Source organism: Melozone crissalis, unplaced genomic scaffold (assembly GCF_028551555.1).
Source record: "Melozone crissalis strain CALT ecotype California unplaced genomic scaffold, PUWL_Pcris_2 ptg000033l_1, whole genome shotgun sequence".
NCBI classification, from domain to species: Eukaryota; Metazoa; Chordata; class Aves; order Passeriformes; family Passerellidae; genus Melozone; species Melozone crissalis.
This window is the reverse complement of record NW_026535811.1, coordinates 12,862,803-12,889,443: the sequence shown is the minus strand read 5'-3', so window position 1 is coordinate 12,889,443 and position 26,641 is coordinate 12,862,803. Positions and strand designations below refer to the sequence as shown.

General features: G+C 39.5%; 1 protein-coding gene across 1 annotated transcript; it reads left to right on the top strand.

Moving 5' to 3' along the window:
- Positions 1–26,024, top strand: SLC13A4 (solute carrier family 13 member 4). Its single transcript, XM_054281922.1, has 16 exons — positions 1–774; positions 6,308–6,436; positions 9,429–9,565; positions 9,764–9,945; positions 10,657–10,711; positions 12,324–12,363; positions 13,075–13,152; positions 14,775–14,953; positions 16,118–16,237; positions 19,004–19,105; positions 20,191–20,292; positions 21,349–21,446; positions 22,544–22,674; positions 23,004–23,165; positions 24,653–24,790; positions 25,436–26,024. Exons 1-16 carry the CDS (start codon positions 610–612, stop codon positions 25,571–25,573), a joined length of 1,956 nt encoding a protein of 651 aa, XP_054137897.1. The 5' UTR covers positions 1–609; the 3' UTR covers positions 25,574–26,024.
- The last annotated feature ends 617 nt before the right edge of the window (positions 26,025–26,641 follow it).

Here is a 26,641-nt window from a genome sequence, read left to right as displayed (position 1 = left end):
TGTGAATTCCAAGCTCAGGGCAAAAGTAGGGTAAAGGTAGATAGAAAATAGAAGCAAAGAAATAAAATCTGAAGGACCTGCAAATGGAGGGGGGGGTTGGTCTTTTCTTTAAAGAAGAGGTACCTGAAAATTTACTTCTATGCTTTGGAAAATAAATTGTTTGGTTCAGTAATCGTCCAGAAGAAAATCAGCTGTGTTTGAGATTTTCAGACTATCAAACAAGAGGAAAAGCAGCAGCTCAAAACATATCTTGCCTGGTTTATGAAAAAGGAAATAACACCACTAGATGATGGAAGAAAAAACTTTATAAGACATGGGAATAAGGATACAACACATCTACAACTGTGAGTCTGAATTAAAAAGAAAATTTGTCAAAAGATCACTATGCTCCAACTTGCAAACCTCTGCATGTTATGGTGTGATAATAATTCGGATGTGCTGGTGAGCCCTACCTAAACTGAATGTATTTTTAATTGAAAAACCTTTTCAAAACAACAGATTGAAGAATAAATAAAGCAAGAAAGATATTTTAGGTGGCTGTGGGGATAGGACATGAGATTGTGAGAGTTTTTTGAGGGAAATCCAGGCACAGGTGAAGGAAAACGTGGCATGAAAATTGGAATATCTGAGGAACCAGAGAAGAACATGAAGGAGAAGAAAGGCACCAGAAGGAGCATGGCAGTGATGAAGGAGATCCTCCAATCCAGAAATCTCCTGCTCGTTGTTCTCATTCCACTTCTGCTGCTTCCTCTGCCACTCATATACCCCAGCAGTGTAAGTACATTTTCATTTTTTTTAAACAAACACTCTGAGTGCAGCAGGCAGTCCTGCTGATTAAGTTTGCAGCGTGCAGAAGGAAAGACAAAGATGTCAAGAAGCACAGAGCTTAGAAAAATCAAAGACTCATCTTTGAAGGACTGTGAGGGTCACTGAGAAACCATCTCTGAGAGCTAGAGCTGCCTTGAGTTGTGTCACAAGCAGAGCCAGGTGAAGCTAGAAAAGCACTGCTTTGAAGCAGAAATGTTGGATCTCTTTCTAACTCATAAAATAGCAATGTTTTTCTGTTGCCCTGTTCTTCTCAGTTCTTCTAAGCCCTCTGATGTTTACATTCTTGTAACAAACTTTCTTACGCAGTTTTATGTAAATAATTATTGGTTTACATTCTTTTCTGGAGGAGGAGAAATTTGATGGACTGTTAGTTTGTCCAGTGTCATTGGAGAGGTGACACTGTCATCCTCCAATCCTCTGTTACTTTTGAAAATCTATAAATGTTACAGTCAGAAATTAAACTTCCTTTTTTTTACCTTGGAAGTTCCAGTGTCCATATTGTTTTATTTTGTGTCCCATAGCAACATTTTTCTGCCTTAGAGAGGTGGTGATGTTTAATTTATCAAAATCTGCAATATATTAAAAATCTGCAGCTTGTCCTTCCTCATAGACCTAGACATAAATCTGTCCAAAAAGTGCAGCAATATCCAATTCCACCCTCTACCCTGCTAAAGATTCATTCTTCCTTATAAAGTATCAGGGGATTTATGAATGCTGGTACTTTACCCAATAGAAATGCAAAGGATTGGAAATTGCATAGCTGATTTCAAAAACAAAACAGTGACATTTTGCTTGGAAAATAAACCAGAATTCATAACAAGGAAACATTCCTGCACCACTGAACTGTGTGTTGCACTTTGAGTTTTCCTGCTTTGAACTTCCATGTATCTTGGCTGTTCTCTTAGAGTGCTTTTTCATCTCTTTTATCTCAAGAGAGCGGATGAATAACAGACAATTGTGCTCTTCAGGGAAGAGAAAGGCTCATCCTGTCACACAGGCTTGCTCTGCAGAGGGGTTTAATCTCCCCTGGTGCCCCTGGAAGGGTGACATGGTAAGAGATGCTCCCTGGCATGCTCATGTAAAGCACCTTGTGGCTGCAGAAGCAGGAGTTCACTGACAGGATTGCTGCAGGAATTGCTATTGTACAGCACAAGCTGCTCTGCACTGTTACTCTGCACCTCATGGTGCTGCTTTGCTGCAAAGTGATGTGAAAATCCATCCAGGGGAGATTTACATCCACTTTGTAGATATGTGAGTGACCACAGAGGGTAAAGCACAGCTGACAATCTGAGCAAGGGCTGGACAAATGTTTATAGTGCTATTAAGAAAACATCTACACCATTTAAACTCAGTCAACAGAACACTATCCAAGTGCTTTTGTGTAGATTTTATTTTGTTACAACCCACTGACTATGATTACTTTTTAAATGTGGAGATTAAATTTGATGCCTGTTCACATGCTTGTGTTTTTGCAATTATATTAGGGGTTTTGTCTTTTTTATAGGGATTGAAATTACCAGGTCATTTATATTTGCATTTCTGCAGGGAATCAGCTTGCAGTTTCTATGATGATACCAGCACATCTCTGGAAAAGTCAAAGGATCATTACATGTGTAGTGGCAAAAGAGATCAAAGAGAGCACAAGGAGTGGTGGTAGATGCTGCTAATGGGAATAAAGTCCACAGGTTCTTTTACATTATTTTGTGAAAAGAAATGTGTTAAGAATAAATTTGAGAAAACTTGCTCAAATTCTTTTTCCCCTTCCAGAGTTATGACTGAACTTGTACCACAGGTTTGGACATACATAAATGCCTTTCAGGTCAAAAAAAAAAAAGTGTGTGCTTTCCCAACTGAGGATCTTTTTCCTTCTGTCCTTATTTCCTTCATTGTTTACAGTGACATGTGAGCATTTTTGCTTCTTTTTTGTAATCTTTATCTGGTTTTTGGGGTTCTTTTTTTTGCCATGAAGCCACCAGAGATACCACAAGGAATGCCACATGATTTCAGCCGGTTGGGGACAGGCTTTCTGTGCCCACTGTTGCTGTGGCCACCCTGCACCCAGTCAAGGACATTTGGATGACGCCTGAAAGTCACCTGCTGGCAGGGCTGTGAGAATGTAGTATCAGGGGATGGTGGCCCCTTGATGTGCCAAATCAGCAGAATGGACCCTAAAGCACAGAACATGCTCTGGAGAGCCACAGCTGACTCATTTTCTTTCACCTTTGGTTTTATTTATGCAAGCTGAAGGATGGAATTTCAGCATGATCCCGTAAAATCAAAGATGTTATCCCAGAGGCTGGACTACCTCTTTGCAGAGCTTAACCACATGTCTGCATGCAAGATATGCAATGGGCAAATAAGTGGGCAAATTTCCAACATATAGAATTTGTTCTTCCTTTTAAGCATTCTGAGATCCTTGGATATTTTAGTTACAGAAGTTTTATGCATGACCCTTAGTGTGGAGTTTTTAGCCATGGCTTCCTCTCAGCTCTTCTTTTAACCCAAGGGGCTGACTGAAGAGAGATAATTAGATTATAGTCCCTCCAACCACCACGTTTTCCTATTCCCTGCTTCAAGCTCTGAGGTGGGTTTAACAGAATTCTTCAGCAGTAAAACAACAAGTGAGGAGGGGGAAACAGTTAAAGTTACACTGCCACTGCTTCTGTGCAATACTTAGTAGCTCTGGTAACCATTAATTAAATATATAAACTCAGTTTAATTAAATGGAAGAGATTAATATGGTTTCTCTTGGAAACCAGCAGAGAAAATAAATAAAGTTGCCAGACAAGCCGATTAAGTTTTTAGTGGAGATTAGCAAGCTTGGCTTTCCCAGTGCTTGCTTACAGTTTTGTACCATTTAAAAATGCAATTTATTTGGGTTTTTTCTTTTGGAAAATGATAACAGCCTAGTGTATGGGAAACACAAAGACTTAGTGCCCATCCCAGTAAGGTTTTGGTAGAGATGCAAATTCCCTCTGTCCTATCCCATTTTCACTACCAGCCCACTTTTTTTGCCACACACAGAGGAGTAATAGAAAATGACATAATTGCTCAAAGAAATTAGAGAGAAGTATATTTTTGGAGTGAGAAAATGGTTTGGATGCCCCTTGGATCTTACATCTGGACTGCTCTAAAATGAAAAAATCATTGATTCTTCTTTAATTAGAAGTTATTTTTCTCCTCAGGCAACTGCTGAATCTGATGCAGAACCCATGCAAACATTAGCAGAAGCTAATGAGTTAAAAATTAAAAGTGCGTTGGAGTCACTAGGTCACAAAAAGGGCCCCATGCTCTGCTCTCTGTGGAATATTAACCTTGAGGTATAATGTAGTTAAACGTGACTGAGCAGCAAGTTGGCTAATTCAGAGCTAAGTTTCACCCTACAGCTGAAGACATTTTCCCCAATATCCAATATAAACCCACCCTAGCTTTTTTGAATTATAACTGTTTAATGTTACACTTTTCTGAAACAGGAGTCAAAGCAAGATCTGGCTGCTAATTTAAATCCAAGCTTCTGAGCAACTTTGGCTAGAATTCTTGCCCAAGTAAAGGAAATAGTACATATCAACCTATCCTAACTTCCTCTCTGGGCTGTGTTATGCCTGTTGTTACTATAAGCTGTACTTCAAAAACGAACATCTGATTGTGGCTCTTTTTTAGAGGTAATGAAAAAATGACATCTATAAAGATGAATTTAAATACAAGCTATTGATTAATTCCATTGAACCCACATCCCTGTATAATTTCACTAGGCCTGATACCTTGTTCACAAAACTGATTGAAAACAATGAAATGTAAAACATGCTCTTTGATTTGCACAAGGATCTGTGAGAATTGCTTGTGAGGCCTCTTGAAAAGTGCTTTATTTAGAAGTCATCCAGCCAGGATGGATGTATAATATATAAAATTATATTTTAAGAGACTCAAATAGTATTTGTGAATTTTCTAAACAATAGCCATTTGTGAGCTGTGACTCCATACGGCTTGATAGGTTCACATGGAGCATCTGGTGCAAAATGAAGAACAGATAAATTTATAGTTGGAATAAATTGGTGCAGATCTATTAACCACCATAGAACAGCAGGTTAAGGCAAGTACAGGACTTGGCTTCAAATTTGAGAAAGAGAAAGAAAAGGAAAAACCTTTTCTTGAGGATAGTTTCCATAATTATTACCAGCAGACATCCCCAGGTCTCCAAGTACAGAAACTACTGCTAAGTATAGGAAACTGAGCTTAAGGAGAGTCCAATGAGAGCCATAAATAAAGACATTTCTAAAGAAATGGACCAGTAGACTTCCATTCACTAGCTGTGTTTTCCTGTAAGAATATTCAGCAGATAGCACTTTTATCTATCATACCCCAGCTCCCCATGACTGCTCACCATGATGCTCTCCTGCCTTTTTCAACCAGAACCTTGGACAGCAGCAAATTTGTTTGATTAACTCCATTGCCTCCAACCCCTCAGTCCTGTGGTCTTCTTCCCAAGGTCTGTAGGAATTATCTGAGCAAATAAAATCAGCTGACAAAACTGTTTGCACATTGCTTAAAAAAAACCCAGCAAACTAAAAAAACAATGAAAAACCCCAACCCCAAGTTTCTAGAGCATTTCCCAATATAATTACAAGGCAGTTTTATGGCAAATATGAATGCTCTCATCTGGTCCTGTGTCGCAGACATCTTTTATGGAAAATCTTTTCCTGAGGATTTTTCTTCCTGAGAAGCTGAGAGACCTCAGGAACAAAATGTAAACAATGGTTATCTGCTGCTGTGGAATGCAACAGGTGCATCTGTGATTGGCCCATGTTGGATGTTTGTAATTAATGGCCAATCACAGTCAGCTGGCTCGGACAGAGAGCCCGAGCCACAAGCCTTTATCATTCTTCTTTCCTATTCTATTCTTTGCTAGCCTTCTGATGAAATCCTTTCTTCTATTCTTTTAGTATAGTTTTAATGTAATATATATCATAAAATAATAAACCAAGCCTTCTGAAACATGGAGTCAAATCCTCATCTCTTCCCTTATCCAAGAACCCCTGTGAACACAGTTACAGTCCTGAAAACTACCAGTTCCTGTCTTTGTCCAGGACTGGAGGGACAAATATCCTGAGATAACAGGTCAACAGGTCTAATTTGAGAAGTCATGATTAAGTGCCTGGTAAATATTGGATTATGGAAAACAAACAAATTTGCAAATGCACTTTATGCCATTGTTTTGCTGATAAATGGTCTTATCCCAATGCTTTGCTTTTATGTGAAAACTTTCATTATCCTCATCTTCTGACTGACTCCCTCCTTTGAGAAGGTAGCCAAGATTTCACACCCAAACAGCTGCACCTTTGGAGGTCCCAATGCACTCCTTTTTGGTTTTTTTTTTTAAACCCAGGCACCCACAGTCTGAAGAATCCTAAGGGTGAGTTCCCAGGGCTCCCCAGAGCATGTGGTGGGCAGTAACACTCATCCTCTGTGCTTGTCCCTGCAGGAAGCCTCGTGTGCCTACGTGCTTGTGGTGACAGCTGTGTACTGGGTGTCTGAAGCAGTGCCCCTTGGGGCAGCAGCCTTGGTTCCTGCCTTCCTGTATCCTCTCTTTGGGGTCATGAAGTCCAGCGAGGTCAGACCATTGTGTGTTTTTATCATTTCATGTTCTTGTTCTCAGCTAATTATGTGAACAAGGCTGATCTTAGTGCAGCAGTGAGACTTAGAGGCATGAGAGGCAAGAGTGTTCATCCTGTAAGGTGCAACTGAGTCCCACCTGCTCTTTCTTCATCTGAAGATAGATGTAGGATATGAGACAGGCTACAAGAGCCAGGAGAGGTGTCCATCCTTTCAGCTCCTGCCTCACCAACAATGACCAACACCTATTGCACCACAGGATCCCACCTCTGCCTGTCACAGACACATTTTTTATGAAAAATCCTTTCCTGAGGATTTTTTCTCCTGAGAAGCTGAGAAGCCTCAGGAACAAAATGTAAACAATGGTTATCTGCTGCTGTGGAATGCAACAGGTGCATCTGTGATTGGTCTCATGTGGTTGTTTCTAATTAATGGCCAATCACAGTCAGCTGGCTCAGATTCTCTGTCCGAGACACAAGCCTTTGTTATCATTCTTGCTTTTCTATGCTTGGCTAGCCTTCTGATGAAATACTTTCTTCTATTCTTTTAGTATAGTTTTAATATAAAACGTATCATAAAATAATAAATCAAGCCTTCTGAAACATGGAGTCAGATCCTCGTCTCTTCCCTCATCCTCAGACCCCTGTGAACACTGTCACATCTGCCCTCCTCAAATCCATGTGAGCAGCAGCCATAGGATTCACTGTTAAGTTTCCTTGCAATTTTATTTATTGTGGATGGCATACAAGGCAAGAGGCTACATATAAGGCAAGAGGCTAAAACAAGCTACCATTTACTGGAAAAGGCTGGATAATTTCGTTATCAAGGTGGATGTCTAGCCTTTTTTCAAAGCTGTAACCTGCTGCTGCACTGTAGCCATAAGTTTTTAGGCAAAGGAGTAGCTGTACAGAAAAGTTTCTATGATCAGTCCTGAATTTGCTTACTTGAGGTTTTTTTGAATGTTAATTTCTTTCATTATAAGCCAAGAATTTATTTTATTTTCTCTGCAACTTTTTTTCCCCTGCCTTTTTCTATCTCTTTTTGGGGGAGTGAGGGGACAGCACATTTGATTTAAGGATGAGTAATACAGATAAGAATGCAGAGGAATATGTAGCAAACATAAAATTGTTGGATTTTTCTCACAATCTAGCTCTGGGAATACCCACAAATGGATAGAAACAAGCATGAGCTGGGAGTTTAATGACTGCTTATTCCCCCAAGTTTTGTAATAAAATGAGATGCATTTTCATACCAACACAACTCAGTATTTTCACAATCTTTTTTTCCTAACATAAAGGTAAAGTAGTTGGGCATTTTCATTAAAAATTTGGCAGCACATTGGAGAAGGAAATTTAATGTCAGCCTGAGAGAAATTCAACGCAATAGAAAATAAAATGACAGTAAGACTACTGCAAAGAATGTATTATTTGCTTTAGGAGCTGAAATAAATCCCTGCATGCAAAAGTAAACAACTCTGGAGCATTATTTCCAATCTGCTGTTCTGGATTGACTCTTGCCTAGAAAATTACTGCTATTTAAGCTACAAATTACTCACAGGGGCTTAAGAGCATGAACCAGTGTGTCATATATATGTATGCTGGTATTAATGAGACTGTTAGCATTCACTTATTTCTCCAAAATGGCTGTGAAAGGAGTAAAGGAGAAAAAAACCCAGATTCTTCATGCTGCTGGATTCATGGATTTCCTTCATTCACCTCATTATTTTTTGAAAAGGTAGCAGGAAAATAAAGAAAGTTCATGAGAAAGAAACTGGTGGAAGAAAGCCAAAAAGGTGATATTTAAAAGTTCTGGCACACAATTATGATGGCCAAGTCTATTAAGTCACCATAGGGATTTATTAAATAAATGTCATTAGATATATAACTTGTTGCAAATTTCACAAAATAATATTATTGTCATTCTTGCATTTTATGGAGGAGCATCAGTATAACTGAGGACAATGGAAAAAATTATTGCTTCCTCTGACTTTAATAGTTTTAAAATGCTGGCACCTACATTTCATTAGAGAACTAGTTTTAAACTGAAGAAATGACATTTTTTGAAAAATATTCCAGCAACAGCCTAGGAAGGTTTTCATAAAAATGAAATGAAAAATTTTGCTAGACCCCAAGCATCTCTTTGTAACTCTTATTTTCTCCCATTTTGTTTGTTTTTACAGAATTATGTGTGTATGTTTGAGTAAGAATTTTATGGTTTGCTTAATTTGTCATTTTTGCAGTTGCTTCACAGAATATCTTCTCATATTATAGTAAGACCTACATCCACAATTCCTGCTTTGGATATTTTAAATATTTTTGAATATTTTCCTGAGGCAGTGATGGGTTTTGCTCATTGTGTTTAAATAAAAGTTCTTATTCTTGAAACTTTTCTCTCTTTTCCTGATAAAATGGAAATGGATTTCCAATGTGACAAGTTTTGACACAGGATTTGTGGATTACTGCAGAAATATACCGACCCTTTTTTTATTGCATTCAAAGAGCAACTCCCAAAGGACTTTTATTCTGATGCAGTAAGTTCTAGGGATGCCACATTTTTCCCAAAAGCCAAACAAGATAGAATAAAGATAGGCAAGATAAACAACACCTCCAGAAGGAAAAAACAGCTGAAGCACATGAATAGGCTGCCTTCAGTGCACTTTAGTCTGTGCTTGTTTCCATCTGAGCCTAGCTGAGTATGACTGACTCACTGCAGGCACTGAGCATCCTGCTTGCACATATAACATTTCTCTTGATCTCTTCAAAACTCAGAGGCCTGTAAACAACAGGGGATAGAGCCTTATTTGTAAACACAACAAGAAAAATATTAAAGAGAGTATTTTGATTTATGAATTCTTCATTTTCTCCAGCTTCCCTGTCATTCTTACTTGAGGAAGCAAAAATGCACTATGCTGTATTTCTTCTCATTCAGGATGATTTCTCTGTATTTACTGCTTTTTTTAACTGTCTGCTTCCCCCCGGCCCTTAATGCAGGTGGCTGCTGAGTATTTCAAGAACACAACCCTGCTCCTCATGGGTGTCATTTGTGTGGCAGCTTCTGTAGAAAAGTGGAATCTCCACAAGCGAATCGCCCTGCGCATGGTGATGATGGCTGGAGCCAAGCCAGGCATGTGAGTGCACCCTTGGCTTTGGGGCAGGCTGAGGCTGGGAGCAGCAGCTTGAAGCCACTCTGATCTTCCCATCCATGGGCAAAAGCTCCTTGGTTTGGGGCATTTTTATACCCATCTCTCAGAGTTTTACAGCTTACAAATTTTCCCTCCTTTTTCTGCCTCCTCTGACTCCCCGTGTTTCCCTGCCCTGCACTCCAGGTTGCTGCTCTGCTTTATGTGCTGCACCACGGTGCTCTCCATGTGGCTCTCCAACACCTCCAGCACAGCCATGGTGATGCCCATCGTGGAGGCAGTGCTCCAGGAGCTGGTGAATGCTGAGGAGGAGTGCGAGGCCATCACGGCTGCAGGCAGCACCACTGCTGAGGAAAACAAGCCCATAGGTATTTGTCAGTATTGGCGTTCACTCTTTGCTCATTTGTTTGGCAGTGAACTCACTTGTTGATACATTTTACTGAAATTCTATGCAGGTCAGATCTCTCTGGCTTATACTGCCAAAACCACTGATATGTACTCTTTGTACTCTGATATTCTTTTTTGTACTCTGATATTCCTTTCAAAGGAAATTTTAGAAGTGATGGAAGAATAGGAGTTAGGAAATTATTTATACTGAATCAGGGCATCTGCTGTAGCTGTGTGTCATAAACTCTTGGCCAAAGATTTTACAGGGTTGGAAGGAAACCTTTGGGAATAAAGTCAAGGAAATTTAGAAGAGGCTCAGAAGTTTCCTCTTGACAATCCCATAATAAAAAATTGATAAGAGCTCTAAGGTTCACTTTATTCATTCCTTCACAGAAGAAGAAGGCTTAGGAAGAAAAGAATCTCTCTTTTCTCTCACTTTACAGTTTCCAGGCTGTAAATTATTTCATCCAACCTTGTCTATTACACGTAGGTATCACAGTCTTTTAATTGCCAGATGTACATGATCAGTACAATACAAAATAATAAAATTATTATAGGTGCCACAACAAGGGAGCACCTGAGAGTGTTTGGACAAAGCTTTTGTTTGCAGCAGCTCCTCCAGGTGCAGGGGTGTGAGCCAGGGGCTGAGCTCAGTTGTTCCCCCAAGGGCTCTCTCTGTTCCTCTGTTGCAGGTCTCGGTGAAAAGCACGGGCAGCCTTCCCTGGAGCTTATCTTCATCAATGAGGAGTAAGAATGACCCCTGTACACCAGGACTGGACATTTGAGCCCTGCACAGGTTGCAATGAGATGAACCCAGGAGTAGAACCAGGAAGGGCAAGCAGAACCTTACAAGTGAATGTGTCACATGTGACTGACAAGGAAGGCTTACATGATAAATGGGATTCATGCAATGCTCTGGATCTCACTAGAATTTGCAGCATTTATTTATTTTTTAACACTATGGATATTTTAGGGAGAAGGGAAATATTTCTAGGGGTTTGATAGCTCTTTGGAAACTGTGTTTGTGCTGTGTAAGATAGGGCTGTCCCTTTCTAAAAAACAGGTTTTTATTCTGTTCCCCTGAAGGAACAGTGATGAAGAGGATCCAAGTACAGCACAGACTACCCACAGGACATATCCAGATATATCACTTACAGAGCCTTCCTGAAGAAAGTCTGAACTGCCTGCATTCAAGAGAGATGGGAGTGGAGGGCAGGGGAACATGGGGGGAGGGAGAACCCACAAAAAACCACCCCTCCTCCCCTACAAAATTTGTAGAAGATCTCTTTAAATATAGACTAATTTCTTCACAGTTTTGAAACACCAGCAGTTTCTGTTTGGGGAAGAATCTAATAAGGGGAAAGGGTAAATCAAGTACAGGAATAATTTCTTTGTCAAACGATCTAATTAAGCATCAGTTCAAGATATACAAGACAGTATACAAAGCTAATGTTCTAAAAATTTATTATAGGCCAATTCTGAGGAGCATCTTATGAAGTTTGAGAACAAATTTACACAGTCTCTTTTTGAGTTCCTCCTGTATTGTTTGCAACTGCTCAAAACAAAAGAGAAACAAGTTTCTTTTACTTTAGATTTTAATATGCTTTAAAGCAAATATTATCATTCAAACAGTACAGGTTAATGACTTTAACTTGCAAGATCTAAATAGTTTTCTCATTAGTCTAGAGACTATTTGGGTTCTCCAATCTTCCCTCTGTTATCTCTTTTTACCCCAGCCATATTTTCTATGCAATATAGAATCAAATCTTCAGATTGGCATTGTGCCATCAATCCCTTTAACCCCTATTGAAGAGTATATGTGCGATATTTCAAACAGAACTATTATTAAAATGGGATTACTTGAAAAAGAGCTTTGAAATTGGCAGGAAAAGTAGCACATTTTCTGGAAGTAAGTTCAGTGGATTGTTTGCGTGATCCACATGCCAGACAGAGCAGGTTTTAGGGAAGGCTTTAATGTGGTACAGGTGGGTACTCAGAAACAGCATTGGAAAAGTTGGCAGAAGAAGAACTTGAACAGGCAGCAGTGATGCTGGATTGCCTGGTGATCCCCTCCACTCCACAGAGAGTGGAGTCCTCTCCTAGAATGGGGTAAATAAAACCAAGAAACAATTTTTTTGTTGCATGGAGGTGGAACTCCACTGTTACACAGCTAGAGATTGAGCTATGAAACATAATAATGGCTTACTTTTTGGCCAAGAGCCCACATAAGAGGTTCTAATAAGTGTTATTCAGCATTTCAGTAGGCACTAGTTCTCCCTTCCTCCCCATGATATGTCCCTCTTGCAGTAGCTGGATGAACAGGCGTTTTTAAAGCATCTTTTCCTTTCTTTGTTTTTAGTGCTTCTACTACTGACTTGAGCTCCTTGGTGCACTCAAAGGTATTGTCATAGGTGGTATCTTCTGTGCTACTCTGTCTTCTAGTGCAGGAACCAGCAGAGCAAAATGCACACAGCTCTGAAAAAAAACCTGCTGGTCCCTTTATTTCAAATGTGTGGTGGTTGTTGGCAAATATTAGGTATTGCAGAATGTCCTGCTTTGTATTTAACCTGTCAGTTTGCTAGCACAAATCAATTGGGGAACATTAGCTCCAAAAAGAGAATTACAAAACAATAGAAGCCTGTTGTACTCCTTGCTGGAGATCCTGAGATCCAGTCAGAGAACCAACAATTCCAAATTGTTTCTAGCAAATCCAGATATGATCTTTCGTTGTTCCAGTATTGCCAGCTTCTGAAGCTGAGAATTCTCAGGTTGCTGCAGCAGCCTGTACACATCACAAAGTCACAGGCTCAAGGGACCTGTTAGAGTCTCAGACAGGCCAGAGGAAGACCTAATCTCATTATAATTTGACTTTAAAATCACTTAAAAATAAAAAAAAAAAAAAAGCAGGGAGCTTAATTTTTTGTCTCCAATTTAAAATTAACAGTTGATTTTAGTGTGTTGGATTTTCTTGTAGTTTTGGAACCTTTTTTTCTTTTTCTTTTTTTGCCCCCAAAGCCTGCCACCCAGTCACCTTTACAAAGCATCACAAATTCACAAGTGCCCCATGGAACACAAGAAAGGCTAATGCAAAGGCATTTTCCCCCTTGCAGGGTATGAATGGTGTGCACATGAAAGCCAACCCTATTGGAACAATGAATTCTACCAGCAATGGGCAGCACCTGCCTCAGGTAAGGAAATGTTAGATCTGGGGGTGAGGCAAAAATCAGGTGTGAACATCACCTGCTCCCTACTATTTCCTTGAAAGGAATCATTCTCCATCACCTCAGCACAGCCCCAGCTTGGCCCTTTGCCAGTTCTTGCTCCCATTTAGATGCACCCATCACAGTTGTGTTCAGAAGACCCTTCCCCAATGACTAGGACAATTCATTTAGCTTTACATCCAGTAATGTGATCACGAGTTTCCTTTATTATTTGACTGTAATAGCCACTTTGTTTCTGCAAATCCTCCTTGGAAAACAGCCCAACTCAAAAATAACAACCCCTGGCACAAAAAAAGCCTACTCAGAATGAAAAAAGCAGACCATTAATCTGTTCATCCACTTTGTTGGGTACTCTGAGTATCCACTTCCTTTTTGTCTTCCAAAATATCCAGCCTCAAAATCCTCCATTAAATCAATTCATTGCAGTATTTCTACTTCTCTTGAGTGGATCCAAGAAGAGGTTGCTGTTTGGATGACAATTTTTTAGTGCCTTAATGGCATAAGTTTATGGGCATGAAAAAATAGGCTAAATTCAACACATGAATTTGCGTTCACAGTTCAAAAACAAATCAAAATAAAAATTAGTAAATGTAACAAACATTTCTGAACCACTTGCTATCTTTTTCCTCATTCTACCTTTTTTCCCAGTATAAGGACTTGATCTACCAACATAGACATTCTCCTGTCACTGGTATGAAAGCTTCTTTTGGAGCAAAATTTTCTGGCATCTTTTCCTTCCATATTCCCATAGCTCAGCCTTTTCCATTCTGTTTTGAGATCCCCAGCACTCCATCCCTAATTAGAGGCCCTGAGCTCGTTTAAGTGTGAAAAGTTCACCAAGCCTTTGTGTGGTGGCTGCTCCTAAGCCTCAAGGATTATGGATTCCTTCTGCTCAGTGCTGGAATCCCGTCCCTGCAGCCCTCAAAGGATTTTGGTATCCCACTGATATTCCAATCAGACCTGGAGCTGGCCCAAACCTTAGCCAGAAGCCTGATTACTGCTTGTCCTACATTTTTGTCACAGACTAGGCCATTTTAGGCCCTGGGACAAGTTTCCAGGACTGATCCCAGTTAATCCCTGTGAAGAAAAACCTGGCCTCTCTTACACAAACCTGTTGCTTCTCTGGGCCCTGTATTATAGCAAATCAAAGGCGCCTCCAACAAATGGGAGAGAGAATGTATCTGACTCCATGGATATCGGAAGGCTAATTAATTACTTTATTATACTATACTATATCTATTTCATCTAAACTGAATCTGCCAGCCACTCAACCCTGCACACAACTGCACACACTGCACTGAATGTCGGGTGACAGTCCCGACACACAAGGAAACAAAACATCCTCACTGTGGATAAACAATCTCCGTATTGCATTCTACTTTGGCACAACACAGGCACAACAAGTGATAAGAATTGTGTTTTCATTCTCTGAGGTTCAGATAATGTGAATCTCAGAGATCCTTGGGAAGAACTGTGCCTTGCTTTTCTCTGTGAAGAGAAATGTGGCGACACCGTGTCGCTCTGGCATTAGAGCAAGCTGGGCTGCTGTTGTGATCACCTGCTCTGCTTGTGACTGTGTCCCCCCACAGGCTCAGATCCTGGTGCTGCCCCCCGAGCCCTCGGAGCTGAGCAGCAGGTACCAGAGCAGGCACGACCACATGGTGTGCAAATGCCTCTCGCTGAGCATCTCCTACGCAGCCACCATCGGCGGGCTGACCACCATCATCGGCACCTCCACCAGCCTCATCTTCCTCGAGCACTTCAACAAGTAAGTGGCATTGGGTTTGGTGAGGTCATTATCATCCTTGTGAGTCATTTCCTACCTCAAGAAACCCTAGGAAGAACACTCTCCTTCAAGGAAAATTTGCTTCTTCCTCTACTCTAATGTTATTACCAATGGTTAATGTTTGAAGGTTGCCGCGTAGCCGTGTCTTTCTCTCATGCAAAGTAAAAACTCCTCAGTGTGGTAACACTGAAGTTTCTCCAGGAACTTCTTTTGATTTGACATAGTGGTTATCATGAAAGGCAGCAGGCACTCTAGAAAAGTAAACACTAAAGCTATGAAGATAGAGCAAAGAAGACAAAGAAATACACACAAAAGAAAAAATGTCATAAAAACAGCTGCTCAACATATAGTGCAAAAAACCCCAACCAACCAACTTAGATATGTGGCCTTATGCATTTGCTTCAGAGAAGATGAGAAGCAGCTCTGTGATCACCTGAGTATTTCCTTTATCATAGGCCCAGGGCTCTCAAAGACATGAATGTTTCAATGTCAGAAACAGGAATGTTTTTCTGTCAGGAGATGGTGGCAATTCTCATGCACAGAAACACAGCCAAGCTCAGATCTGATTCTGACCATTTCCTGCTACCACCACTGCCTTGATATCTCTCATTTCTCTCTCTTAAATGGTGGTAGCACAGAAAACTGAGTTCATAAGTCATGTTTAATCCAGGGATTTGGATTTTACAGAATTTTCCAAGATTTTGGTTTTATGAGAGTTGCATCAAATGCACACATCCAACATCTTTGTCAGAGCACAGCAGAATGCAGTCAATATTTGTGTGGCCCATGAGAAAACATAGAAAGAGGTTCTGGTCAAATCATTCTGAAGACTGCCAACCCTAAAAGAAGCTTTAATATAAACCACAGGTAGGGATGGAGTTTCACTTGAGGTATCTCCAAGTGTTTTTGAAGCTGGCCAAACAATCCAGATCATCTGGTATTAAAAGTTTGGAGAGCTGCACGGTTTGTCTGTTGGTTTCACTCTGCACAGGTAATGCAGCTGTTTGCAAATGCAAACTGATGGGATTTTTCTCTCACCCCATGACAGTAAAACATGCTCATAGATGTGTTTGCAGCTATGTCTGTTGGAGGTTCCTCTCCCTGTACTGTTCTAACTTCTCATGCATCCTCTTTTTTAATTTACAGCCAGTACCCAAAAGCTGAAGTGGTGAATTTTGGAACCTGGTTTCTGTTCAGTTTCCCCATCTCCCTCATCATGTTGGTGCTGACTTGGTTCTGGCTGCACTGGCTGTTCTTGGGCTGCAAGTGAGTGAAAGTTGTTCAAGATACACAGATTACAAAAGCAGGGCATCTGCAGCTCCTCTCAAATGTGTCTCATAAAGAAGTTTTGATTGGCAAATGACAGAATTTAAGGCACAATTTCCTTCTTGTTGCCAGAACAATTACAGACAAAATCTCACTGCTTAGCTGCCCTGCATAGACAGCAGTGCAGTGTTGCTGCTTGAGATTGAAGTGCCCAGGAAGTGCTGACAGAAATTCATAATAAGCATTTCAACTGGTTTGGGGTTTTTTTCCACTCTTATGACAATTTTGAGCCACGATTCCCTCATGGACCAAATATATTGTTATAAGTCCTTTTGGAAAAGCAAAGTTTAAAAGATTAATAGAAAAAAACCTGCAGGTGAACAAGTTACTTTTCAGATCTGCTTCCAGTTCAATGAAATTAACATAAAACCAATTAAAATTAAAGGTAAATAGACTCCATATATATTTCTCTTTAAAGTAGAAGGGACTCACAGCCTAAGAGACAAATACATTTAATACCAGTCCCTAAGCCCCAAAATAAGAAAAAGTTTCAGTCTTCTAGGTCATTTGTACCACATATTGTCTTTACAAAGTTAATGAAAGCTGCCAAATGTGTGCATTTAGAATGGATTTGTTAATGTGCATTGAATTGTGATGCAGACACCTTTACTCTGAATTAAATTTGCCTTAATTTGATTTAGTTCACTCTTAAAAGTAAACTGAATTGACATCACTATTTCACCCAGGACAATGAATAAATTGATAATGAGTTCTGCTTGCTGCTGACCTTGACTAGATTTGAAGAAGTAATTTAGAGGTGAATGGCTCCATGCCCCTCTCAGTCAGTCTCTGAGTCTTATAGCTCCAAATTAAAAGGCTAATATAAATTCCCTCTGCCACTTTTTTCTTTTAATCTTCAGGAGAAACAGGTCCTAACATGACCCTCAATTAATTTGGTTTTAAAACAAAAATTGAAATTCCACATTGCATCCAAGACTTCATGCTGATTAATGTTTTTCTAAATAATACCAGAGACTGAAGCATTATTGACTTCTTGAGAAATAGTTGGTTCCAAGGCTCCTTAATCTCTGACTTTATTCACTGCACTTCATTAAAGAATATATTATATTGGGAGCTGGGCTTCAATTCTCTGCCTTCACATCCTCCTGAGCCTGGAAACACTTGGAACCTGTTGAAACAGCTGCCTAATGCTTTTGCATAAATGTTTAATGAATCCCCATAATGTTATTTTCCTAGGAAGCCCTGTGCTATCAATCTGTTATTGCCTGGCCCAGGTCAAAGGTGAAAGAGAATGGACTCACCAAAGGATCATTGCCAGCAGAGAAGAGCTAAGGGTGGAAGTTACTTCAGAGCTGTCCTTTATAAATCATAGAGCTCTTCTTTTCCAGCCTGGATGGCTCTTCCAGCCTCGTCTCTCCCTGCTGGTAGATTTTACTAAAGTCTAACAGCAAGATTTGCAAGGAAATTTGAAATGCTTATAGATGAAGAGCAATGCTAAGTGAGCTAAAAAATTGTGTTCCATATTTCACATTACATGTGAATTGCAACCCCTGGGTAAGCCCTTCTGTTGACCAGATAGGGCCTGTCTGGATCTTGAGCAATGCAAAGGAATTTGAGGATCTGGCCTTAAGCAGATACATTGAGGGAGATGCAGTCTATGGTTTGGCCAGGGCTACAGCTTGGTGCCTAATGAGGTACTCAATGAGATATTAAAATAGCAAGGACCATAAAAGCATCTATTATCACCTTAAAAAGCCATAAAAGTTATGCTTCCATGGTACCTGAGTCACTGCTGCTGCCTCTTTTAGACTGGCTTAGATCCTGTTACACCTCTGTGTGACAGAGGGTACAGCTGGAGTGAAAAAGGAGGGATCTCTGGCTCAAAGCACAGCTAGGTAACACTTCTGGAAAGAAGAAAAGGAGAGGGTTAAAGTGAGCTTGAAAGCATCTCAATTTCAATTAAGAATGTCCATGCTTTCTTACAGAATGAAGGAAAACTGAATAAACTAAGGGATTCACTTAACATCCATACAAGTGCATAGGAGGCTCAATATATCCAGCTAGGAAATGTGTTTTTTTGTTCCTGGCAGAAGTACAGGCATTTTTCACCTGGGCAAAACACCAGGGTGACTCCCCTGGCCTCTGTGGTGCTTTTCTGGCTGTGCCTGATTTGTAAACAAATGTTACTATGACAGTATAAGCAGAAGCAGACAGGTCATGGCAGCTAATGGGATCCCAAGCACAGCTTTCCCTCGTTATGAATCCTGAATACTCAAGGCAAATATGGTTTCAAAAGCCAGACCAGACCCCAAATATGTTGGATAACCCAGGAAAGCATAGTTAGGCCATGAAAAATTTCTCTTGATAGCTGACCTCTGTCACAATCTCTCCACGTGATGATAGACTCTAGCTGTAGCTTTGGGAGGTTTCTGGCAGCTCCTTGAGGAAGCCTACGCAGAGGGAGCCCAGCCATGGCTCAGTGATACCAATCAGCACTAGTCAGAGCACCCTGGGAACCTTCCAACTATGTCTAGAGTTGTATCTTAAAAGAACTTGAAATCAGATTAATCAAATAGCATGCACAGTAATTTCCTTTTCCGTTGCCATCAGGCCTTGCCTCAGTCACATCTTCTCCCAACAGTCTCTGATACCAGAATTTTCAGTCTACCCTATTGCTGGAGATTTTTTTAATTACTTTTCCCCTCCCTCTTTATACTCTTGCCTAATTTTCTCATGCTATCTCAGTTTTAAAGAGACTTGTTCTGTGAGCAAGAAGAAGAAGACCAAACGGGAAGAAATGTCAGAGAGAAGAATTCAAGAGGAATACAAGAAACTGGGAAATGTTAGGTAAACCAGACCTGCCTTCCTTGGGAATTTGTCTCTCATTTTCTCCTATTTCCTCCATGTTGCCTTGGGCTCTTGTAGCTTATTCTAAAACTCTCAGCTCTTTTTTCTCCCCTCCAGTATAGGAATAGAACAAAATGCAAAAAGGAACTAAAATCAAAGGCTTTGTTACAAGCATGTGTGCTAACATGCAACTCATTTATTTCTGAGAAAAAATGGAAAAGAAAGGAAAGATTCAAGTTTATTCCAGAGTTCAAAGGTCATCTGAGTCCAGGTTTGTCTTTGAACTCTAAAGGATCCCTTCTCCTAATTCAGGCACATACTTATTTTAGTGGATATAAGTTCAAAAAAGGCTTTTTCCCATGCCATGGGTTGTCCAGCTTTCCCAGTTGCCCATAATATTTATGCACAATGGCAAGAAATGTATCTTGAAAAGATTATTTGGCAACATTTTCATTTTCAAAAGGGCTGATATGGCACAGAATTCCTTCTTCACAAAACATTTTTGTGCTGTTTAACTGAAATATTGACAGATCAACTGCCTGAATATGATAAACTCTGAAACTAAACTGTTGTTCAGGCTGTGCCTAAGTATGAACTCACTCTTAATGTAAATCTATGCTAAATTAAAAATCCTCAAGCCACCTCAGGTATCCTCAAGTCACCTTGTGTGCACCATCTGTGCTAATTTACATTGTCATTTGCTCTTAGGCTTTCTATCCTTCTAAAAAATGCAGGAGAATGTGTTTACAGTGGAATGCTAATATGAACTTCACCTTGTTAACACATTTAATCAGATAATAATGCAAATACACAATGAGCATTTAGAAATATTTTCCTTCAGGTCTTGCCCATGAATGATAGCATTGCAAATACGGATGGATATTTTTAGCCTATTTCTTACAGGGTTTAGCTGGTTCCCAGCTGGGAACCAAATCTAGAATTCTTTCATTCAAACTAATCTCCCTTGCTATTTTTCATATATTTTTTTATCCTTTTTTAAAGCCAGTTTCTACTTTCTTACTTCTTCTGGAGTTTTCAGACAGACCTGGAATTGCTTCCTTGCTTTCTCTGTTTTTTATTTCTAGCTACCCCGAGATGGTGACTGGATTCTTCTTCATCCTGATGACCTTGCTCTGGTTCACTCGTGAGCCTGGCTTTGTGCCAGGATGGTCATCTTTTTTTGAGAAGTGAGTAAAATCCCCATAACTACTGCACAGGAATACAACTTTGCTTCTTTTGACTTTCTACAATTTTTTCCCCCCTAAGACATCATCAGACACATTTAACAAAGCAGTGAAAAATGGAGTCTTTATTCAAAAATTAGGATTTTTTTTCTTAAATTATATTTTTTTGTATAGTGAAAAATTCCATTCTTTCTCAGTATTCAAAGTGAGTTAAGTAGAGAAAGTAAATTAAACCATTTCAAATGTAAAAGAATAGGAGGGTCAGATTTTGAGGTTAAAACATTTTAGTGCATTCATAAAGAAGTTTTCACTATAATATATTGCAACTATAATTGAAATTAAATTTTTGACAAAAAGTGTTTTATCAAGAAAATGTCCATTCAATTAAATATTGCTGAGAATGGTGACTAAATAAAAAAATTTTTCTTTTATTTTAAATAATATTGAAACAAATTATATTAAAGCTTACTAAAACACATTTTGCACATCAAAGAATAAGTGATTTGAATGTAAGCTTTCTTTATACTGCTACTGTATAAAATTACTTTAATTTTTCATTCAAATTTCGACAGAAAAACCATTTCTAATACTGTGATTTTCTGATGATCACTGGAGTTTGGTGCTCCTCAGAATACTTTTACAGAAAGCCTTTTAAACATTTAATTTAAAATCAATCTACAGTTCATTTCTAAAGGATCACCTGGGTTTGGCTTTTCCCCAGAATGTGTTTACTGTTTCTTACACTACAGTAAACACACTATTTTTTGTACCTCCAAGTTAATAGATTTGTAAACCAAAAGGGATTATTTGTTTTTCAACCAGAATATTGAAAATTGTTGAGCTGTGATTGAAGTTGCATACCAGATTCAGTTTAATAAATGGGAAAAAATCTAATTTGTACCCTTGATAAGCAGGCATATTTTTCTAGTAGGCTGTTAGTATGACTTCAGATGTGGGAATACAACTGCACCTGCAGAAATGTGCTTGGAGCTATGTACCTGGTTTGGAAATGTTTCTGTTAAAGTGTTTTTATGAAAAATTTGCTATTTTTTTTCCTAGGAAAGGTTACCGAACTGACGCCACTGTCTCTGTATTTCTTGGGTTTCTCCTTTTCCTGATTCCAGCAAAAAAGCCATGTTTTGGAAAAAGAAGAAAAGGTGAGGAGAATGCACTAAGAACAAGAACTGGTACATTTTTTAATATCTAATGATTTTTTGTTATTTTTTTTGTCTGTAAAAAGTTCCTAGAAGATACTTTTATGTTGGTAAGTCAAGGATACCAGCCTTTCCTACATCAGACCCCCTTTTCCTTTGCTGTAATTCATACTGTCTCCTCCAGAAGATGACAAACTTCAATCTGAGACTGACACCTCTTCTGTGCTAGCAGTTATTAGACTTCAGGACTGAGCTTTGGGAAAGGTTTAGATTGAGTTCCATATTAAAAAACTATAATGCAAAATCAGCTCAAGGTAAACCCCAGCAAAAAAATTACTCATCACTTATACAGTGGAAATCACTGTAATGTCTTAAGATACACATAAAACAGGTCATAGAGTGCCAGACAACGTTTCGATTTTGTGCAACGCTTCTCTCACAGTCTTCTTGATAATGAGATTATTTCACCTTTCTGTTTGGGTAGCACTCAGTGGTTTGATCAGTTTGCTGCACCAGTCTTTCAGCAGGGCTGTATGAAAGCAGAATTGTCTGCAGAGACTTATGTAAAGATTATAAATGTATAGAAACATATATTTTTATGTTGTCATATATTATACAAGTTTTAGGAAAATATGACACTCTCTAACTCCTCCTTTAAGAAAATACTCAAGCACTGAAAAAACCCCAATGTCCTCAGATAAAATCTAGGGACCTAAATGCACTTTATCAAGCATCATGGACTACTTCATAGCCCTTCTTTGAAAATATAATCCCATTGTAACACCATCTCTGTGCTCTACAGATATATGCACATGCATATCACAACACAGCACACAGTCCCTCAAAAAGCTGTAACATGAGGACACAGGGGTTTACAACTGTTTACATTAACAGAGCAGCCAAGGGAAAGTCACGATCTTTGGAATTGATATGCTGCATTTTGTGAGGCCAGATTATCCAGAGAAACAGGCTTGCACTGCCTGTTTGCCTCTCTCTCAGGTAGTCCCATGCATCTTCAATCATTTCTATTCTTGTGAAAAACGTGAAGATCTTTGCTAAAAGGGCAGTATAATACTGGTCACACACTTTATTTGATATAGGAGATGGTGAAAAGTCAGCAGAAATTAACCCACTGGAGCCCATCATTACCTGGAAGGACTTTCAGAAGACCATGCCCTGGGAGATTGTAGTGTTGGTTGGTGGAGGTTATGCCTTAGCTGCTGGATGCAAGGTACTGGTGTAGATTTTTTTAAATCCTCCTTCCTAAACATATTATCAACATGCTCTTTTATTCCTTTGCATGCTTCCCAATTTGGATTTATGATGTGGATACTTTAAAGTTTGTACATAATGCAGTAGGCAGCACTCCCTGCACTCAATATATGTCTTTCACTGCAGTGAAATCTAGCTTACTGAGCAAAAGGAAATGCAGAAAGCATTGACCTGAACTTTGTTTATTTGCTGGTGAGATTCTCTGATGTAAACTGCCACAGAAAGAAGAATCTGTTTGACAAACATACCAAATATTTAGTAATTCTTGTGCTTCTGTCCTTTCCCCAGACCTCTGGCCTCTCCACATGGATTGGACGTCAGATGCTCTCCCTGAGCAGCCTTCCCTCCTGGGCTGTAACTCTGCTGGCTTGCATTTTGGTGTCCATGGTAACAGAATTTGTTAGTAATCCAGCAACCATAACCATCTTTCTGCCTATTTTATGCAGCATGGTGAGTCAAAACAGTGACATTTTTAGTCTGTTGTTTCCTCACAGGCTTGTGGGAATTTTCAGGATGTCAGGGTCTTGGCACTCTGTCCACACAAAACCCAGCCTCAGCTCCCAAGCTACTGTTCTGTAGTCTTGAAACTAGGAACAAAAACATAATTGGGCATCCAAAAGAATGTTTTAGCATCATGGAATTTATAATACTTCTCAGACAAAGTGCACTGAGGAATTCATATGCCAGGTACAAGAAAAGGTGATTATGGAATTAACAAGTTAGGTGAATTTCACATGAAACTCGAGATGCTTTTGTTAATGTTATTTTAAGTGTGTTGTTCATTACTTAGAAGTCACCTGCTCCCTACTTGTGAGAAAAGAACGGAGTGCTGAATTTTATTCCAGATTTAGAAGTGTTCAAGGGGTTGATCTGGTAAAGCATACTGTCTTCTATCTCTGGAAAGCAGAGATGTTTGCAAGTGGCAGAAAAAAATCAGGATGCTCTTGACAAAGGTAGAAGAAAGAGAGTAAATGAATTTTATATTGGAATAGCAGTTACAGAAAATTTCCCTTTTTAATATAATGTGAAACTTTTCTGTCCAAGAATGGAGGTCATTAATCGTCTTTCCCCATTATAACTATTTTACGGGATTGTCCCAAAGCATATTATGTGAACAGTTCTGAGTTAATATTAAGTATGGTCAAATCACAATATGTAATTGTGTTTCTGTGGCTTAGGAGTTCAAATTTGCTTCTGCTCCTTGCAGAAAGAGATTCTCTTGAAAAATATTTAGAGCAGTAATCTACTTGTAGTGTGAGCTGCCATCTTAAGGCAGACTCTCTTTTCAGATTGCAAAAGTAACCTGGAGACACTTCCCTCCCCCAAATGATTATAGCCTTGTTTATCATTTCCTTTCCCTCTCATATAAAACTGGGCCAAAGCAATGCAAATTAAAATGGAAAATTTTACCACCACTGAAAACTTCATTCTTTAGCCCACTGTAAAATATATTCCATCATCTCTGCCTTCTCACCATGCAAATTTGGATCATGAACAGCTGGTTCTCCTAACCAGTATTCAGGAGGACATCACATAACGGTCTCAACATATTCAGCAACTGGAAGAAGCAAGTTCTTTGTGTTAACCTGTTGTGACTTCTCGTGGATGAAGACTGAAGCAGCAGTCTGTGTTAAGGTCCAGAAGACACAAAAGCAGAATGATACAGAGAACAAGTGGGAGAAAGAGCAAACATGTCTTAATAGTAGCAAACTCCACCCTCCCTCAGTGTGAAATGTCTCAAGAGAGATCCCTGGAGCACGACCAGCTCAAAATTATGGCATTGCTCTAAAGAAACCCAACCAACTGAAAAATACTTTCACACCTAAGTTTAGAAATTAGGCAGGTGTGATTCACAGCAGAGAGGGTCCTTTCATAGCCATTATCAGCTGTGACTTTTATTGATCAGGTGAAACACTTCTCTCCCTCTGTTCTTCCAGTCAGAAACCCTGCTTATCAACCCTTTATACACCCTGATTCCTGTCACCATGTGCATCTCATTTGCGGTGATGCTGCCCGTGGGTAACCCTCCAAATGCTATTGTCTTCAGCTATGGGCACTGCCAGATCAAAGATATGGTGAGTCTTGGCACTGATATATCCTCCCATGCTTCATGCAATTCCAACACCTAATCCCTCATCAAGCAGCTAATTAAAAAAAAAAAAAAAAACCAAAAAAACTATATTGCTTCTAATATTAAGTAGTGATATCTGAACTGCTCTTACACAATAGAGCTGTCAGGTTAAGAACACAGATCTGCTGTAAGATCTGCTGTAAGATCACACATTTCTTATTTGTATTTTTTTTAATGAATGTAATGGTCTAAAGAGCTTTAGGAGTATGCAATCCTTTTTGCACTGACTACTAAGACAAGCACAAGAGAGCATAAGAATTAGATTTATCACATAGCACCACTCTGTTATGTGTGGTTTAACTCCCCATTCTGATTATCTGATTGAGAAGTCCAAGTGACAAACTCAGCAGTTCACAATGAACTGCATCAGTCTCTAGCCTGAATATTCATTCCTGAATACTCCAACATATACCCTGACACATATGCTCTCATTTATGTTTTTTTTTTCCTCTAGAAATCACTATACATTAATTATCACACTATATATGAGTCAGTATAAATTGTACAAACTGCTTTTTTTTTTTTTCCCTATGTTAAAAAAAACTATTTTTTTCATTCAGTTGCTCTGTTTTGCTTTTTGCATTTGCAGGTGAAAGCTGGCCTGGGTGTAAATCTGATTGGCCTGGCTGTTGTCATGGTGGCCATCAACACGTGGGGAATTAGGCTCTTCCAGCTGAACACCTTTCCAGAATGGGCAGCAGTCAGCAACATCACAAGCCAAACGTAATCTTCACTCAAAAAAAAGAGCAAAAGTGCAAGACCAAAGCAAGTTGGGACAAAATATTGAACCTACATTTCACATATGAAAGAAAGAAGGAAGCTTGAAGCAGGATCCATTGTAAAACTATGAAGAAAATCCACTGGGAGGTCTTTTGCAACAGCTTTTCAGTTCTGAAAATCAGTGTGAGTTAAAAGGAGAGACTAGCTTTGCTCTATTGTTGCTTCCTCTGGGATACCATAACTCAGAAAAAATCCACTCCTCCAAGTTATTTCCCTATAGCTTTTTCATGCCTTAGAGCAGTTATGTAGGACTTGTATGGAGGACTCCAGCGGCAGAAGACAAGTACACAGACACTGCTGGACTCAGCAGCAGCACATTCAGTCCTACCATTGACTCCTACACTGAATGTAGGCTGAGCCTTATTCCCAAATCCAGAGGAGTTTTATAAGCTTATTTCTTTTGAGGCAAATTAGTCTTGGTTTTTTGAGGTGACCAATCACTGTGTCACAAAAACCATTTTTCCACCTAATTCATATGACCTGGACAGAAATCCAGCGACCAGCTACAGCGCTTCAAAGGGATAACAGAAACCTCCAGAGAGGAAGAAGAAATCTCCTTGGAAGGAGAATATGGGGTTTTTTTCCCACACAGCACTAGTATAAATTTCTAATATTGCAGTACTTGCAGTCTCAGCTTTGGAAGGAAGAGTTTCAGGAACAGAAAGTTTTGTTCAAGACCTTCTTCATCATTACTGCAGTGGGAGCTCTTTCAGCAGGGGAAGCTGTGACCAGCAAAACCATATCAGGCCAACAGCCCCTATCACTCTCCTGTCTCTTTGGCTGCTGTTTAATTATGCACTTATGATTCCCCTGACTGAGAAAGTCCCATTCCTGATGGCACTCAGTGCTGCTCCATGAGTAAGAAGGGAGAGGGCTGAAGTGGAGTGGTGCTGGTGTATCTCACCATCCTGTGCATTCACTTGAATCTCACACCCCCTGCTCTCTAGCAGCCCAGAGAGCAGGAACTTCAAATGTAGGAAACTGTGGCATAAAGTAAATAACTACCAAGCCAAAA

What these genes read in the sequence shown, in the direction of transcription:
- SLC13A4 (XM_054281922.1), top strand. Translation starts at nt 610, where the DNA reads ATGAAAATTGGAATATCTGAGGAACCAGAGAAGAACATGAAGGAGAAG. An exon ending in GCTCCTTGGTGCACTCAAAG is followed by an intron (nt 12,364 to 13,074) that starts GTATTGTCATAG and finishes TCCCCCTTGCAG; the next exon opens with GGTATGAATGGTGTGCACAT. An exon ending in TGGTCATCTTTTTTTGAGAA is followed by an intron (nt 20,293 to 21,348) that starts GTGAGTAAAATC and finishes TTTTTTTCCTAG; the next exon opens with GAAAGGTTACCGAACTGACG.